This window comes from Gobio gobio, assembly GCF_949357685.1.
Source record: "Gobio gobio genome assembly, chromosome: 16".
Classification (NCBI taxonomy): domain Eukaryota; kingdom Metazoa; phylum Chordata; class Actinopteri; order Cypriniformes; family Gobionidae; genus Gobio; species Gobio gobio.
Window position 1 is genome coordinate 43,491,409 of NC_137109.1, and position 19,682 is coordinate 43,511,090.

The 19,682-nt window shown below is 37.8% G+C and overlaps 1 protein-coding gene across 6 annotated transcripts in view; it reads left to right on the forward strand.

Moving 5' to 3' along the window:
• Positions 1-19,682, forward strand: part of LOC307140202 (transcription factor COE3) — a 120,221-nt gene that overhangs the window by 21,760 nt on the left and 78,779 nt on the right. For all 6 annotated transcript variants that reach the window (XM_079839513.1, XM_079839515.1, XM_079839512.1 and 3 more), the window contains exons 5-6: positions 574-647; positions 7,450-7,518. In XM_079839513.1, the coding sequence (XP_079695639.1) occupies positions 574-647; positions 7,450-7,518 (143 nt within the window). The remainder of the gene's footprint in view (positions 1-573; positions 648-7,449; positions 7,519-19,682) is intronic.

Sequence of the window (19,682 nt, forward strand, 5' to 3'; positions counted from 1 at the left end):
TTGTTCGATTGTATTTATTTGTGCAATTGCTAATATGTATATTTGTTCTTTTTTTAATTACTGAGTGTTTACTTGTCTTTAATAATGCTTGTATATTAGGCGTTTTTTTTTTTGTTTTTGCTATGGTATTTTTAAACTGTAGACAAAAGTTGCTAGCCTGTTGATTTTTGTTAATGGTATTCAACTACAATGAAATGTTTTTGCAATAATAGCCTAATAATAAATGTGAATGATATCAAAGTTTTTTTTTTACCCTATTAGAATCTAAATTAGGAATCGATAAGAATCGGATTTGATAAGCAGAATCGGAATCGTTAAAATTCAAACGATACCCAACCCTAATCATGTGACACTCAGTAAGGATGCTGAGAATTCAGAAAAAATATATATATATAAATTACTGGACAATAATTGTGGAAATGTTCAATATTTCAACACTTTATGGTATGTGACTACACATAAAATGACAACTAGCCCTGGTCTGCTCTACCTAGTATAACAATATGCAATATCAAACTGCTTAACCTTTTATATTTAGCAATAACATGCATTTCTATGTCTTTCTTCCTTTAGCCAATCCTTTATGAAGGACAAGACAAAAACCCAGAGATGTGTCGCGTTCTCCTCACCCATGAGATCATGTGCAGGTCAGTTCATATTTACCTCTCATTTCCCAAGACAAGAACCTGAGACCTCTATAACAAGCACAGCTCTTCTCACATTCAAAGCACTAACATATTGAACACAACACAGTTTTTGAAGTGTCTTTCAATGCCTTATTAATTCCTTTTTTATTATTTAATGTGAAAAAGAAGTATTACGCTTCTTATTACTGATCACGATTCGCTATCGCTGCATGAGAGAGGCTTTAGAAGAATATTAACATATGGTTTGGGAGTTCAGCTCACGGGTGTACCGCGGGGTTGCATAGGTTGGCCTACACGATTCTTCCCGCTCCACTGTGAAGTCCTACAGGGCTTTCCTCATTACATTGACCTTAATGCAGTGTAATTATGGGTTCACAGTGGGCTCGCGTGGCTGGAGGCCTGGATAGAGGTGTGTTGTCCATGAATTTTTGCCTGACGGCCATTGGAGGGGGTATGGACCAGTAGGGGAGCAGGGCTGGGGGGTGGAGGAAGTTAAGGGGCTCAGATGCTGGTGTCCTGGGTGACAGGGGGCTGACCTGGAGGGGATCTCAGAGTTAATAATGTAGGGATATTATGGGGCTGTGTTTGTAACCCAGGAGCCAGTAGGAGACATAAATTCTCCAATGTGGCAAGAAGACAAAAATAATTTGAATACCAGTTAGGGCTGCACGATATATGCAAATAAAATCTATATTACGATATGGCTTAGTGCAATTTTCAAATCATGCAGGCTGCGATTGAATTAAATACATTTATACCATGTTCTGTCTGAATACTCGTTTCTAATTGGCTGGAAGGTGTGCAATAAAACGGTTTAATGCCCAGGTACTTACTTTGAAGTAATTAAACTCACAGATTCATTGCTAGTAGAGAGATGCTGTACAGATGCATGTAATTCACACACACACACATCTCTCTCTCAATAGGCTAATTCATTCAGATAAATGTTATTATTCAATCAAATAAATGGAAGCTTACCGCACTACTTTATCTCTGTTTCTAACTATAACCCTAACCCGAACACCCACATTTTTCAGATGAACTCCCCTAAAAATCACCCCACTCACTCTAGAATAATTAATTATTTCCAAATATAGCTATTCAATTGTCTGGCTATCACCAGACCAAGCTAAATTTAAGATTGAACATTGGTCTGGGGAGTCTGCTCTGTATTTTCTACTGCACAAGAGGCGTGATAAACGAGCATAAACGAAATTACTTGGATAGTCCTTCAACCAATCAGACCACAAGAGGCGTGATCAAGGGGCAACGACCCATCGCTTCTCTATCCGTCATCGGGTTAAACCCGCCAATAGCACGCCAGGTGGATAAGCCAGTCTGTGATTGGTTCCCGCAAAATTGTAACAGAAGCAGTAGAAATGAAAGTACAGGTTTCCAGACTCAGCTGCAGGGCGAAATCAAATCGCCGGCAGATCAAGCTATTCAAGTCACCTAGTGAAAATTCCTATACTTTTCACATTTCAATATATATATATTGCATAAAAACAAAACGTCGCTGTCAGATTTGTTCAGTATCTTGCAGCCCTACTGCAGCCGTTTAAAAATGATGCTACCACTGATGCGGTTTGCGTCCAATATTTTGTATATATTTAATGCTAATGTTCTTTGCTTTGCTCTGACAGAGATCTGCCAAGAACAGAGACAGTCAATTATTATGGGGAGCCTGTCGAGTTATTAAAGTGTTGATGGGAATTTCAACACATTCCGAATCATTAAGATGGACTTTGCTAATTATGTTCATCACTGAAGTGATTCCATCTGGCTGCCGCCAGCACTACATAAATCTCACAAATGCTTTACCCTATAAAGTGGACAGCATCACTTCCAGAAAACTCACCTGTTTTATGCCACACAGCACTGGATGTTGGGTATTCTGGGCTATTTTCTCCCTCAAGGAACCGGGATTTCTCATAGATGATTTCGATACAGGTTCCATTTCCATAATGATGGCTCAGTTTGAGTTGGTCATTATGTGATTGAGTGTGATTATTAACTGCCTCCCCTGATGAATGGTGTGTTTCCATTCGCTAATGAGAGCGAGATGAGAGATATTTCCCCTGCCTCTCACTCCCAGGTGATAGAACTCTTTATCAGGGCCCTGACGGAGTCTGCCTCACCTGCAACACCCATCAACAGACTGAAAGCACAGCAGCTGTTCATGGCAAACTTGATGTTCTTGTCCCAGACGCGAGGATGAGTGTCCTATGGTCCCTTTCAGGTTTAATAAATAGCGCTTGTTTTGGAGATCATTTCCTTTGTGTGGTAAATGAGCTTAGCAAACGACTTGGACAGATTAATTGTCATCTCTTGTAAGCAGAGATACAATATTGTCATATGTACATACTCACAGACACCAAGAACTTTAAAGAATGTCATTCTGAGATTTAGCTGGTTAGCATGGCCCCGTTAGCTAAATGAATTTGCTTCTTTTGACAAAACGATTTGTACAAAAACCCAGAGATGTGTCGCGTTCTCCTCGCCCATGAGATCATGTGCAGGTCAGTTCATATTTACCTCTCATTTCCTAAGATCTTGAGACGTCTATAACAAGTGCAGCTCTTCTCACTTTCAAAGCACTTTCAGCGCCTTATTAATTCCTTTTTTATTATTTAATGTGAAAAGAAGTATTACTCTTCTTCATATTACTGATCACGATTCACTATCGCTGCATGAGAGAGGCTTTAGAAGAATATTAACTAGGGCTGTCAAAAGATTAATCGCGATTAATCGCATGCAAAATAAAAGTTTGTGTTTACATAATATATGCGTGTGTACTCTGTTAATTATTATTTATATATTAATACACACACATTCATGTATATATTTAAGAAATATTTGCATGCATATACTGTATATACATTTATATAATCTATAATATATATAAATATAAATGTTTTATATATAAAAAAATTATTTTTTTCTTAAATATATACATGCTTGTGTGTGTATTTATATTTAAATAATAATTAACAGAGTACACACACATATATTATGTAAACACAAACTTTTATTTTGGATGTGATTAATCGCGATTAATCTTTTGACAGCCCTAATATTAACAAATACCATGGTCATATATAAATTGTATATGCTATAATAATAATAATATAATTTGTTATATTTTCCTTTTGAGGGCCAATCAGTTATGTCATTTATGGCTCAAGTGATTGGCTAAAAACTTTCAGATTATAAGTGAATGGATTGATTAAATATATATTTTTGACTTACAAATGACAGTATTCGTTATGGATATAAATAATATGCCCCTTAAAATCAACTCCAAGGTGCAAATTTAGCTTCTTAATTTAAAAGTTCAAAGTTAGAAAGAGGTTTTCTCTGTAATGTACTGTACAAAGGAATTCGTCATGGGACAGGATTGATCTGCCTTCAACCATTCAAGGTCCTTCCTGGTCACCCCAATGACTTGAAACTGGCACAGAGTCTCCAAATGAGGCATCGCAGCAGATAGTTGGCATGGCGCGTCTACAAAATCATGGCGCGCGGCGCACAGTGGGCACGGACTGGTCTCTGTCCGCCAGTCTGGATGAGGATGCTGTGTTGGAGAGGTCTGTCATCGGCTCTCACCCTCCAGTCAGGCAGCCTGGTGCATATGATTAGCCCTGGCCGCATCCTCTCTGTGCCTGACTGGGTAATTACAACACTTGCCCTTTGAAAACAAGCCCTCTATTGACATCCATTCTCTCTGTCCTTCTCTATCGTTTCATGTCTTATCTTACCCCTTCAGCATGTTCCACTCTATCTGATGTTAGTCTTAAGATTCCCCAGGGAAGCTTTGAAGGCTGTTTTTTTTTTATAAGCCTCGCTCTGATATTGCACCCTCATCCGATAAGACCATCTTTCTAGTTTTTGAGTGAATCTACTTCTGGATACCGGAGGTCCGTCTGGTGGACTAGTGAGGGCCACTGTGGAGATATCAAGCTGAGTAAGTAGCTCTTAAAGCATCTGTTCCTCAATCTATAACTAATCAGTAGGAGCGACCAGAGTCGGTGCCTCTCTACAGCCGCACAGCTTGTCCTGTGCTGATTTTTGTGGCTTAAGGTTGGAACCGCATCTGTTTTCGTGGTTCTGGCCCTTCGTCATTAACCAAGCCAGGGCTAGCCTGCTCAGACCCTGGAGGGAACGCCATTAAGGCCACATTACGGACGCTCCGCCAAGGTTTGTTTTTGCGAACGGGGGCACGGGCCTCCCTCCGGACCTGGCTGTGCTCCTGGGGTCCAGTTTGTTTATAACACTTCTTTCGCAGTTTGAGGAGGTTGTCACCACAGCCTCACCAGTGGGTTTCCAATGCTAATTGGTCTCCTGGAAGTTTGCTAATGGTTCCAAGTAGCTGAGGGAATAAATTATGGTGGCGAGCTCTATGGCAACAGTCACACACACAAAGAACAGGAAAACAACGAACGGTTTATGTTTTTTCAGGTTCTTAAAGATCAAACAATGTGATAAATGATTCATAAAGTCAGATCATTTTGCATTCAGTGGCTCTAAGTGAGGATTATTTGTCAAATGGCAATCTAATGCATGACAGCGTGAAGCAAGTAGGATGAATATATCAGGAGTCTTAGTGGTCGGAAAAATCCATGCAATATGATTTGAAGTTATTGCTTAGGTAATCTTAATCGAGGGTAATGATTTTTTTGTTTCAGCATCTACTTTATCATTTCATCAAACGGTGCTGGGAAAATAGAGTATAGGTACAGCAACTCAGTGTCTCCCGCACTGTTATTTAGGAGTGCTGCTGCTTCTTGATTCATTTTGATTATGCTAGTCATTGTTCATAAAAAAAAAAAAAATATTTTTCTTATTATATTATATTATATTATATTATATTATATTATATTATATTATATTATATTATATGAATTATATTATATTAATAAATTCAACATTGTAATTTAAATTATAGATATACATACAATTTTTTTTCTTTAAATATATTTTAAGTGTAATATATAGCATTTATATGTAATACTATATTTAAGGAAAAGGTATATTGGGATTATTATATTAATTATATTATATCATTATATTATATTATATTAATTATATTATATTATATTATATTATATTATATTATATTAATTATATTATATTATATTAATTATATTATATTAATTATATTATATTATATTATATTATATTATATTATATTATATTATATTATATTATATTATATTATATTATATTATATTATATTATATTATATTATATTATATTATATTATTATATTATTAAAATAAATACAAATTTGTCATTCAAATTATAGATATACATAAAATTTTTGTTTCGTTGAAAATATATTTTTAGTGTAATATATAATATTTATATGTAATACTATATTTAGGGGAAAGGTATATTGGGATTATTATATTATATCATATCATATCATATCATATATAATTTATATTATAATATATGAATTATATTATATTATATTAAATTATTAAAATAAATACAACATTGTAATTTAAATGGTAGATATAAAAAAAAATGTCATTAAATATATTTTAAGTGTAATATATAGCATTTATATGTAATACTATATTTAGGGAAAAGGTATATTGGGATTATTATATTAATTATATCATATCATATATCATATATCATATATCACATTACATTACATTATTAAAATAAATACAACATTGTCATTCAAATTATAGATATACATACATTTTTTAAAATATATTCTAAGTGTAATCTATACTATTTATATGTAATACTATATTTAGGGAAAAGGTATATTGGGATTATTATTTTATATTATATTATATAAATTATATATTATATTATATTATATTATATAAATTATATTATATAAATTATATTATATTATATTATATTATATTATATTATATTATATTATATTATATTATATTATATTATATTATATTATATTATATTATATTATATCTATTATATTATATTATATGATATTAATTGCTGTCTCTTGCTGCCAAAAAAAAAGAAAGAAATCATGCATAAAGAACTACTGCTAAATTATTTCTCTTCTGACTGGTGATCTCAAGCTGATGAGATTAAATTTAATTGGAACCGTTTTCACAAAGCAGGCGACACCAGTGGTCTCACCAGTTTGGTTGGCAAGGGGTGAATGGGCAAGGCGGGATGTATTTAAGGGGAACCACATGCCACCAGATGAGGTGCCAGCCTGGGGCGAGGGCATGGGCAAGGGCAGAGGTGATGACAGTGTCGGAGAGGAGCATTTGGGAGAGAGCCGCTGCACCAGGACTTCTCTGGGTGCTGTCCAAACTGTCAGAGGCTGGCTGAGTGACCTTGGCGGGGGCCCAGCCCAGCTGGAGCACAGGGCGAGAGGAGAAAGAGGGCGACCTGTCAGGCAGCCACCAGCTTGAGAAAGACTTGCCGGTCACCACATAGCTCCATCCCTACCTCTCAAAGAACAGAGCAGAGTATTTCTTTTAAGCATGAAAGCAAATCTCGAAACTCTTTTCTTCTGTGGTCTTTCAGAGCGCTTTATCAGAGTCTCAGATGTTGTATTTAAAAATCGAATTGAACATCAAGCTGAGTAACATAAAACCATAAATATAACCCCAATCATAAGTGTTTAATAAAAAAGTGTTTTTTATTTTATATTCTCATACATGTTAAATTGAGATTATTATGCAACGGCAGATTATAATGCTGAATTTGAGCATATTGAACGGCTAGTATCACACCCAAACATTTTAATATCGATCCAACCCTATTAGATAGGCATGTAACTTTTGTCTTTTATCCATTTCAGCCGGTGTTGTGACAAGAAGAGCTGCGGGAACCGAAACGAGACGCCATCTGATCCTGTCATCATTGACAGGTAAGAACATCTTTTATCTTCCTCTTGCCCTTCAAAAAGAGGCCTGGACCTACTGGCATCTGGATATTTTATTAATGTCCATTTTGGGGATAAATCCTGTTTGCATATACATTCTCCTCTTGACAAATGCAGCTCTCGCAGGGGTTCATGTGTAGTTGGAGCAATAGCAACCACATTTTGGATTCTGAAACATTTAGAGATATTGAATGTATTGCATAATTCCCATCAATTTTGCCGTTCCCCCCTGGGTTAATACAACATATTTTGACTTTTAGGTCTGCTAACTGCTTATTCCGTTCTGAATGCGTTTCTCAAACTCTTTACCCTGTCGACTGGACTTCTACCCACTAAAAGCGCCTATAGGGAGGTTCTGTAATGACTGGAATGGAGTAGACGAGATTGTGTGAGAGAGTGTGCACTTCCAAACAGGACAGCAGTGAGAGTGTCCTCCTAGGGCACAGGGGTCATTACCAAATCCATGTTGGCTCATTAGACTGGCCTTGGAGCGTATCCAGCGGACAGAAGTGAAGGGAGCCGGAAATCAGTGACCCTCCCTCTTTCTCAACACACACACTCACAAAAGCGCGCGCGCACAACCGCACATGAAATCTTCTCACCTCTAGCTGCCATGGAGTGCATCTGATTGGTGTAAGGTCCGAACCTGCAGAGATGATGTCACCTTTTCATGCTCTCGGTGTCGTTTATGGAACGTACCATTATTTAGCCGCTCAGTAAATGACAAAACCCTGCAGCCATTATTGCATCCACGCCGGCAAACAAACTACCAATAATGCCAATTTACTAACAACCGACGGGCGAGAGAACCATCAAAGGCGCGACAAAATACGACAAAAGCGTGCGTGAGAGCGTTTGAATTTTTCATCTCTCTACAATGAGGCTGATATTGCCATCTGAAATGTTTCCTCTGGGAGTAGTCTGAATGAATGGCGCTACGTGGGGGCTGAATCGCTGATGTCTAGCTTGCGTGTGTGTGTGCCAGCCACATCCGAACTCCTCATTACGCTGACCAAAACCCATTCTAAAGTGTTTACGGGTGACAGCGGATGCGTGTGATTTAAGGCGGACCGGTCCATACGACTGCATTTTAGCGCCCTATTAAGATGGGCAGTATTTATAGGAGCGCCGCCCTGAGCTCCTTAAACCAACAGATAAATCAGTTCGGCGCGAGGGACGGCCGCCGGCCCACCATGCAAATCAGCTGTAGCGCCCGTCACTGTAAAAGGCTTAATGACGGCCATTCATCCTGCCCTCCACAATCTCTACCTTTGTTTCAAGCACAGATCTGCTCTGTAAATCAAGACCTGCTGTGCGCGGCTGTGCGGCCTCATGCATCACAAATAAGAGCCCTCGCACGCACGCACGCGCGCACGCTTGCATTAGCACAGCCAGGCCTGGTGGCATTCGAAGGAATCATTTTTCACCCCTGCCTCTCTGTTCGTTTGCTCTCATCAATTTTGCCTCATTGATCGTGATGTTTACAGCTAATGGGAACAATAAACAACAACAACGAACAAAAGAGCTTCACTTGATTCTTTTTGATTTCGGCCCATTAACGGCTGTCACAGGAAACGAGGCAATTACGGCAACACAGTCACTTCCTGTCCTGTTTCAGCTTCGTAAATGCAAGTCTATTCGCGAGTCCACTTGTTAAGGGTTAAGTACGGGTCAGAAAGGTCAGGGGTCGTATCTCACGACGCCTTTACTTACACAAACGGGAAGCACTTGGCTTACGTGCCGTTTACAGATCAAGATGTGCTCGGGCAAGAGCGGATTCATGATGGGCTGAATGAAATATCGCTCCGCGAGCTTTAAAACAGGTGAAAGTACGCGCTAATTTTGCAGTTAGGTCGTCCAGAGAGTTCTCTTAGTTGGACAATAAATTGTGCAGCGCTGTCAGTGCTTCGATGGGTTTGGTCTAATTACCTCCTATTTCCTCTCACCCATCCAGCCTCAAATATGATCGTCATAATTCGCCTCTTTGCTTTTCATTTTAAGTCATGCACAAAGAGAGAAATGAGGTGATAGATAAGGATTAACATCCATTTGCATCTGACCTTCCTGACCTTTGCTCCATGTCTATGTTCACCAGTGTCTCTACTCTTATCTCTTCATCAGGAAAGCATGTTTTCATGAAGGTCCTATAGTACAGTAGAATTTTATTTATATATTATTTATAATTAATTCTATATTTATTCTCTCTCTCTCTCTCTCTCTCTATATATATATATATAATTAGTAAAAATCATTAGAAAAATGGACATTAAAAAGTAATAATAATAATAATAAAAAAAAAAAAAAAAAAATTATATATATATATATATATATATATATATATATATATATATATATATATATTAATAACTATATATTAATAACACACACACACACACACACACACACACACACACACACACACATACATATATATATATATATATATATATATATATATATATATATATATATATATATATATATATATATATATATATATATATATATATATAATATATAATAAATATGTATGTGCGTGTATGTATGTATGTATTTATGTATGTGACCCTGGACCACAAAACAAAAACAAAAAGAAAGAAAAATATTTATTTAATATATAGTTATTATTTCTATTAATATTATATTATATATTATATATATTATATATATATATATATATATATATATATATATATATATATATATATATATATATATATATATATATATATATATATATATATATATATATATATATATATATATATATATATATATATATATATATATATATATATATATATTATATATATATATATATTATATATATATATATATATACACACACAAATATTTTGAGATGAATAGTATAAAATAGAAGCATTTTCACTGCTGGTCCTTCTCTAGGAAGTTATCCCTATATGCTTTATTATTTTCATGTGTGCTTATGTCAGAACTTAACCCTGTGTTTGACTGTTTGTTTAGGATGATTTCCACATATATACATGTGTGTCTAAACTTCATCTTAACTCTTAGATTGATTGTTTGTATGTGTTAGGACTGTGTGTGTGTGTGCTTTGTACATATATGTGCATGTCTGTGTCAGAGCTTAACCCTGTGGGGGTGGCTGCTGGTTTTTGGTTATCAGCCTCTCTGGACTCTTCCCAGCAATCGCGTTCTATTGATCGAGCTGCGCGCCCATCGGTGCCGGCCAGATTAAGAGTATAGATTTGCAATAAAAGAAGGACATTACTGGGCAGCCTGGGTAAAATTGAAAAAAATGATGAGCTCTTGGAAGTGGAGATGAGTCAGAGGCAGAAGAGAAGGGTGTTAAAGAGGCAGATTTTATGTATGTGTGTGTTAGAGACACATTACAGGCGCACTCTGTACATGTATGACATTATATACTCAAGACCAGGAAGTCTTTGCTCGTTTTAATGTGCTTTAATGTGAAATATTAAGAGGAGTGATGCAGCTATTTTATTGATTACTCATTTTTAGAGTAATCATTTGCAGTCACTCCTAGCCGTCACAAAAGCAGCATTTTATTATCATATAAAAACACTTCTTAAAGGTGAAGTGTGTAATTTCTGCACCACTAGCTTTACCGAATGGAATTACCATATGTAAAAATAACACTTTGTTTTAGGTTGGATTCATACTAGGCCTGCAAGTATAGAAGTGTTGTGTGTTTGTGTGTTTGTGATTTATGAGGACACACATTTGTATAATGACACAGGTATGACGATGTAAACATGAAATATGAGGACATTTAATATGTCCTCATATTTAAAATAGCTTTAAAAACTGTTTATTAAAATGTAAAAATGCAGAATGTTTCCTGTGATGGGTGGGTTTAGGGGTTAGGGGTAGTGTAGGGTATAGAATGTACAGTTTGTTCAGTATAAAAAGCATTACGCCTATGGAACGTCCTCACTTAGATAGCAAAACAAACTTGTGTGTGTGTGTTTTATAAGTGAAATATGAATGATCATGGTGTGGTGTAGGGGCAGGTGGCCCGTTTGGCTGGTTCAATAATTCAGTACATCCTGTCCCTCACAGGGGGACCCGTCTTGCCCCCTATTCCGCTCTCACACACACTTATGTGGAATAGAAGAGGAAAAACAGAGGAATGGAAAGAAAAAGGGAAAGACAGAGTGAACTTTGAGTATTCTGCTGTAGCACGGCTGTAGCCCTGGTGGTGGCACTCTGATAAAAACAGTGACAGATGCAGGTGAAATGAGGCCAGTCGCCATGACGATGTGGAGCGTAAAGTTCCCATAGCGATTCTAGAATGGTCATCTCTCATTAACCCTGAGTCTATTGAGCCATTTTTACCCAAAGCACCCCCATCAACTGTAGAAGCGATTGCGAACACAACCATCATGCGCTTTTAGCCGGGACTCTAAAAGTTGTGCTTTTTTTGTATAGTGTAAGTCGAGAGATGACAGGAAATGATGGGAGAATTGGATAACGACATTCTGCGGGACCCATCTTAATTACATTGCAATCGCAATTAAATTTTTTCCCAACATTACACCACAGCTCAATGTGTCCTGGGCCCGCAGTTCCAATGCATATCATATCTTACGATGTCAGCACTAATTTTGCAGCCACAACTTAATGTGTACGTGTGTTTTCATCATAGCCGAAACACGATGATGACCTTCAGTGGCCGACTGAGAGAATTGAAGGGAAATACGGCAGTCGCTGTTTGTGCTGTAGACCTCTCCTCTTTCATGGGGGCTATCTGTTTCAACTCTCGCTACACCGGCAACACAGCCAGGCCTGCAAATAGAAAGCCACACAACCACAAGCACCTTCCCTCTCGGTTTTGTTGTTGCAGTCTCACCCTCTGCCACACACAAGCCTCCAACAGAAGGTTAACTCACTGTAACCTATCTGGAGCACTAGCGTTCTTGTGGACTCGGATGTTTGCTGTCTTGTTGTTGCAATATCACCCGTTGTGTGCCAATAAGGCTTTCACTTTAGGAAAAGCTGCATAATTGTTAGTTTGTTCAATCTTACATGCGTCCTGTATTCAAAGCTACCCTTATTTCTAGATCATTTGCAGTTTGACCAGATCATGACCTACGCAGTGTTGATCAGAACCTCCACGGGGGCTTGCTTTTTGTTCTTATTTAATATATATATATACCTAAAAATGCTCAGATATTCAATTAGAAAAATGCAAAAAACAAACATAATTGATAAATTAAGATCATTTTAGTTATTCATTGAGTATTCAAATGTGACCCTGGACCACAAATCCAGTTATAAGTCGTACGGGTATATTTGTGCCAAAAATAAATTGTATGGGTCAAAATGATCCATTTTTCTTTTGTGCCAAAAATCTGCAAAAAATGCTTTTCTTACTTAGTATTTTTGTCTTTTTTTCAGTCCAAATATCTCAAAAATCTTACATTAAGAAGCATTTACTAGACAAGCAAAAGTTTTTGTCTTGTTTTGTTTTGCTTAAAATAAGCAAAATAATCTGCCAATGGGGTAAACAAAATAATCTTAATTCAAACAGAAAACAAGATTATTTTGCTTACCCCATTGGCAGATTATTTTGCTTATTTTAAGCAAAAACTCCCTTAATTTTGAGTTATTTTCCCCCAAAACGACAAAAACTTTTGCTTGTCTAGTAAATGCTTCTTAATGTAAGATTTTTTTTTTTATATCTGGACTGAAAACAAGACAAAAATACTAAGTAAGAAAAGCATTTTTTGCAGTGTATTAAGTAAAGATCATGTTCCATGAAGATATTTTGTAAATTTATAAAAAATGTATTGTTAGTAGTAATCTGCATTGCTAAGGACTTCTTTTGGACAACTTTAAAGACGATTTTCCTCAATATTTCGATTTTTTTGGTGTAACGGAGGTCAGCTTGGAGCGGGCGTTTCGATCAGGAGGGGTCACATTGGTGCCGTGACCCGGATGGGAGTGGGGTTTAGGGGGGTGAGTGTAACGGAGGCCAGCTAGTAGTTGCTGTGCGAGTAAACCTCACTCCTCTGATCTCAAGAGACGTTCTAGCGACTGATGCTAGAGGTTGCAGCCTTTAGCCTCCTTGTTAGAGCGTCAGACTCTCATGCCGGCGGACCCGGGCTCGAGTCCCGCTTGGAGCGTGCTGTTCGAACGGGAGGGGTTACATTGGCACCCTCAGATTCCAGATTTTCAAATTGTTGTATCCCGGCCAAATATGGTCCTATCCTAACAAATACATCTATGGAAAGCTTATTTATCCAGCTTTCAGATGATGTATACATCTCAATTTCCAAAAATGTACTGGTTTTGTGGTCCAGGGTCACAAATACTCATGTCATTTTTATTATTCATTTATTGCATATAAGCTATTCACTAAATTAGGTCAAGACAAAGTAATTCTAAGGTTAAGAGCAAACATACCTGTATTTGTTCCTCTTTGCTACTGACATTTTTCCTACATACAAAATGCTTTGTGTAAAAGGCCTGCACTCGGTTAGGCTAGCAGGAGTTACAGCAGAGCGTAGGGCATCTGTAGTGCCTGTTTACAGCTCTCTATGGGGAAGTGTTGTGTTTGCATCCAGAGCCTGAGGTGAGATGTGTCTGGGAGCCTGTGGGGCCGACAACAGTAGGCCCAGGCTCAGTCACAGCCTGCAGAACGGCCCCGGGGCCTGCAGGGATGGATGAGCTCCTGAGGGCCAACTCTGGTGGAGAAAGAGAGAAGCAGAAAGGCAGGAATAAAAGGAGGGAAAAACTCAAACAAACCAACATCTACGCATCTGTCAGTTCTCACACCATTATGCTGGTTTTCATGCCTAACAGTTCAACTCCTTTAGGGATGCTGTAGATGCTCTGAGCGAGAATCTCCAAACAGCCAGGTGAGCATCGCCTCCTTCCAGTGACTGGCAGAGTGTGTCTGGGGTCATGGGAATCTGATCGCCCCCCTCCAGCAAGCGTGGAAGTGTTGCAGCTAAATCCACCCCTCCAGTGCCTGTCACTAATGCTAGCATTATCCCCCGCTACCCCTCTGCGAGGGAAAAGCTATCGATCGTTTCTCCCTCATCCCTCTGTCGACATATCGCTGCCTCCTGCGGGTCTCAAAGAAGGAACGCTGGGTGCTGTGTAATCTGGGAAAGTAAACACAGTCAGGGGCACTCTTAGCCACGCCCCAGTATTGACTAAGATCACGCTGACTCGTCTGGGATACCACTGAACTGGACCTGAACCCAGAGTCTAACCCACATTCTGATGCCAGAGGGCTATATGATCTCAGACTAAAATCTGATAAACTCATGCTTTGCATTTTGCCTAAAACTGCCTATTAATCTCTATAATTACCTCTCTCCTGTCTCTTGGAGGGCTTAAAGAAATAAAATTGATATTGCTTAGTGCGATCGACAAATCACGCAGGTAGTGATTTAATTCAATAATAAATATATGCGCTACGAGTTTCCAGCACTGCCACATGTAGTTCAAGAAACAGTGGTTAAGCGTTTCAGAATGATTCGTCTCGTTTAGTGTGAATCATCGTGATGTCATGAGTGATATGCACAGTGCGGCAGTTCACTTTGAAACCGGCAACCTATCAATGTATGTGACCCTGGACCACAAAACCAGTCAGAAGTCGCACAGGTATATGTGTGGCAATAGCCAACAGGACATTGTATGGGTCAAAATTATCAATTTTTCTTTTATGCCAAAAATCATTAGGATATTAAGTAAAGATCATGTTCTATGAAGATATTTTGTACATTTCCTACCGTAAATATATCACAAATGTATTATTAGTAGTAATATGCACGGCTAAGGACTTCATTTGGACAAGTTTAAAAGCGATTTTCTCAATATTTAGATTTGTTGGCAGATTTCCAAATAGTTGAATCTCGGCCAAATATTGTCCTATCCTAACAAGCACCATACATCAATGGAAAGCTTATTTATTCAGCTTTTAGATGATCTATAAATCTCAATTTCAAAAAATTGACCCTTATGACTGGTTTTGTGGTCCAGGGTTTACTGTCCAATAGTGTTATTACAATATTTCTTTTTTTGTAATTTTTTTTTATCTAATAATAATCATCATATTAATTATTATTTTGTAGTTATATTGAATTACTCGTAGTCAAATTAAATTGAAAAACAGTGGGAATGTGGCCTATGAAAACAAAAAAAGTGGAAAGATTAACACAAGAAAATAACTGGTGAATGATTTTCTGTCAGAAATTGCTAGTACATTTCTCAAATAATTATAAAGAAATGGAAAGTAACACCAATGAAATGAACACGATATTTAAGTAGAGAGACTGAAATAGATTATTGGAGAATGTTTTATTCTTCAAAACTTTAAAAATATTTTTTTATTACAGTGAAGCTTTTCCTAAATCGTTTACTTTAAACGGATTTTGCCATTAAAAAGTATTTTTTCAATATTTTTATATTCTTTATATACTCCCCTACAAAATTACCCAACATGATTAATTCTTTCCAAATACGGTATAGCTATTCAACTCATCTGGTGAAATTTCCTGTTTTTTTTCCCTAGCTCAAAATATATAGCAGAAATCGCAATGTCAGTTTTTTACAATACTGTGCAGCCCTAGTCTCTAGCAACAAATAATTGATCAAATGTGTAAATTTCAATATCAAATACACCCAGCTTGCTTCTATCTACTCTCTGATAACTTTACCCCCTCTCACCTTAGTTACGCAAACGCCTGCCCAATTAAAAACAGCCCTAATGAGGCCCTGCTGTTTTGCATCAGAGGGTACCGTGCCATGGTTCATTAAGGTGGCTCTATCCATGGTGCTGATTCTGGCTAGCAGATGTGAAGGGGGTTCGCATGCTCCTCCTTAAGCTGCTGAAAGGGTAGAGCGGTACTGTGCATGGGGCTCCGTGCAGGTCATGGTCTGGTCAAACTGCAGATGTTCTCGAGAGATGCTCACACATAAGGGTGGTTTTGAATAAAGAATGCATCTATGGTTAAACATATCAAAAGTAGTTCTGACTTAAGTCTAAATCATAGTATACAGTATATTCTACCTTTCTTTAATTTTTAGGGCCTAATCGTTTTAGTTGTACACCATGGCCTAACCAGATGTAAAGTTTATAGTGACAACATGATTTTTTTTGTCCACTCTCAAAGTGAATATTTTTCTAATTCGTCTAATTTCTAAGTCGTTTCTAATTTCACATTACATACATTTTCCTTACTTATTTGTTTTGTATTTTTTATTATCATTGAATATCGGATTTTGCATTTTGTTTAGCTTTTTTCTATCATTTAGTATTCACTTTTGTGCATTTTCTTCTCATAGATTTCTTTTGTGCCATTTTTTCTCATTGAAAATCTTGAAATGTTCTCTTTTTTGCTGCAGTTTTTCTCGATGGATATCTAGATATTTCTCTCATTAAATTTTCGTTATACATCAGAATTGTACTTCCCTCATTTTCATTGAATATCCAGTTTTACTCTGAAATGCCACATTATGGAAATAAAATGGGTTGCAAACTCTGTTTCATGCTAATATAGAACTATATGGCATGGGACCATTGAGATTATACTGTGACCTAACCAGCACAACGGGACAAAAATAGGAAAAGTGGTTCTTAAGTAGCACCAAAACATTGCTGGGCTAGAACAGGGCTAGAAGTAAGAACCGATTACGTCAGGCGCTGGGGGCGGGGTCAACAAGACCAACACAAACTTGAGATCCGCCATTGTTGAAATAGCAGCTAATGGAGCTAACAGCTGCTGCTCGTTTGTAATCTCCGTCTATACAAATTACGGCGAACTGCATGAATGCGTTGGATCCGCTGTGTTTTCGTTGTGTTTTGATGCCGATGTAGGATCGTAAAGCCATGTGAGTCAATAGTAACGCAACGTTTGCATTGTTGATGGAAGGCTTGTTCGCAGCGGCGCTGTGCAGACCGATCGCCGTATGATAAAGAGTCCAGCGAGAGCATACGACTCCTTATGCTTTTGATTCACTCATGCGTTTTTTATCATACGTGGATCGGTGTGCGCAGCGCCGATGCATCTCGAACAAGCCTGGGGTGTTTGTGTTTCCCGCTGCCCAGGGTTGCCAGGTTTTCACAACAAAACCCGCCCAATAACTACTCAAAACAAGCCCAATCACGTTTCAGGGGGGCTTCCCCGGTAAAAATCACATTTTGGGGGTAAAATATGTGTTTTTTTGGCATGGTTGCCTACTAAAATTTGCATTCCAAGGGCTAAATATTACATAATTGGGGTCGCTTCAAGCCGCGGTCATGAAAAAAAGCCAGCGGCATAACCGCAGACATGGCAACACTGCCGCTGCCTCGCTAGCGTTGCTGAGAAAGATGAGACGTACACAGTGACGTAAGACCTGGCTCTGTTGTGGCTCTCAGCCCGTGGAAAAGCAAACGGTTCTTAGAAGAACCAACTATGAACTGGGACTAGCTCTGGCTCTGGACTAGCTCTAGCACTGCCTGATTGGTTTATTGCACGTTATGCCTAAAACACACCCATGACTCATTAAGAGACTAGGTACAACCCTTTTGGACCATGCGCCTGTCACGCCGACCATTTTTTTCCGTCGTTAAACTAATACAAGTGGATTCGCTCAAAACGTTAAAATAGGCCCCCATCACTTGTTGTTGGGACAAAAATGTGATGCGATACACTATCTTTCGCTTTTTGTTTTGTCAGGTTGTGCATGGTTTTAGGATCCAATGTCATGCAATTGAACACAAAAAACTACAGTAGATAAACCTCTAGAGTTCCCAATTGAACCAGGAAGTGATTTTGTTAGCTGAACTCTACAGGTCCAAATCTAGTCAACCTCACCTCCTAAATCCCACACAGCTGAACAGCGGGACAACACAGCGGTATAGAATGTCCTTGATGAGGTTTCGAATGAGTGCGATTTATCCTCTACCACTCCATCTATGCTTTCTTTTTCCTTTCCTTCCTGTGTCCTTTGGGTCTCTCACTGTCTCAGGGTGCAATCTGGCCTTGACATGCCCAGACCAGCCTATAAGCGCAGAAAGAAACAGAGACCAAGGGAGAGGGGTGTGGAGGACAGAAGTGATGGTGTGGATGAGGGTAGAGGGCAAACGAGAGAGAAAGGCAGGGGCTGGATGGAGGCAGGTGGAGAAATAGGAACAGAGTGAGAATGGAAGAGGGGGGAGGGATGGAGGCCAGAGAGATTGGAGAGAGAAAGAGGAGCAGATTAAGAGGGTATTGATTTCTATATAAAGATCCATAAATCTGATGTGGGCGACCGTGGCAGCGTAGTAGCCAGCCACAGGAGACTGCTTTAGGGACTGACCGTTACATAATCACCAACAAACACACATTGAGATGTTATATTGTTTCAATGAACTGCTAGATATTGTAATGCAAAACAGAGATCTTCGCATATTAGTTCAAATCAGCCAACTACAATTAAATTATGACCAACACAAAACACAATTACACTTCCATTCAGAAGTCTGGAGTTGGTGAGATTTTAGAATATTTATGAAAGAATGCATTAGTGTATATTGTGAAATTGTATTACAATTTATACAGTTTATTCCGGTGATGTCAAAGCTGAATTTTCAGCATCATTACTCCAGTCTTTAGTGTCACACGATCGTTCAGAAATCATTCTAATATATGATGATTTTCTTCTCATGATCAATGATGATACTTTTTTTCAGGATTCTTTAATGAATAGAAAAGGAGAAAGAGCAGCAATCATTTAAAACGGAAATCTTTTGTAACATTATAAATGTCCTTACTGCCACTTTTAATCCATTTAATAATACGTCCTTGCTAAGTAATATTCATTTATTAAAAAATAAAAATTGTACCCCATACTTTTGAAGCTTAGTTTATTTAATATTTTAAAGACAATTCAATGATTTTTTAAGTGATTAATGGCTGTAAAACTTGTCTAAACGATGCTAGTGTGTTGTAAGCATTTGTATGGATGTTGTTATGTGGTTGCTAAGAGCTTTTTAGGGTTTTGCTATGTAGTTTACTATGGTATTATGGGTGTTTTTACTAGAACACACCTCAATTCTCTATATATGCTCATGCCTCTCCTTCAATGTAAGGCTAAAAGGTTTTTCTTTGCATGTAAACCATACATCTCCACACTTCTCCTCAAAAAACTACATGATTTGAAGTGCTTAA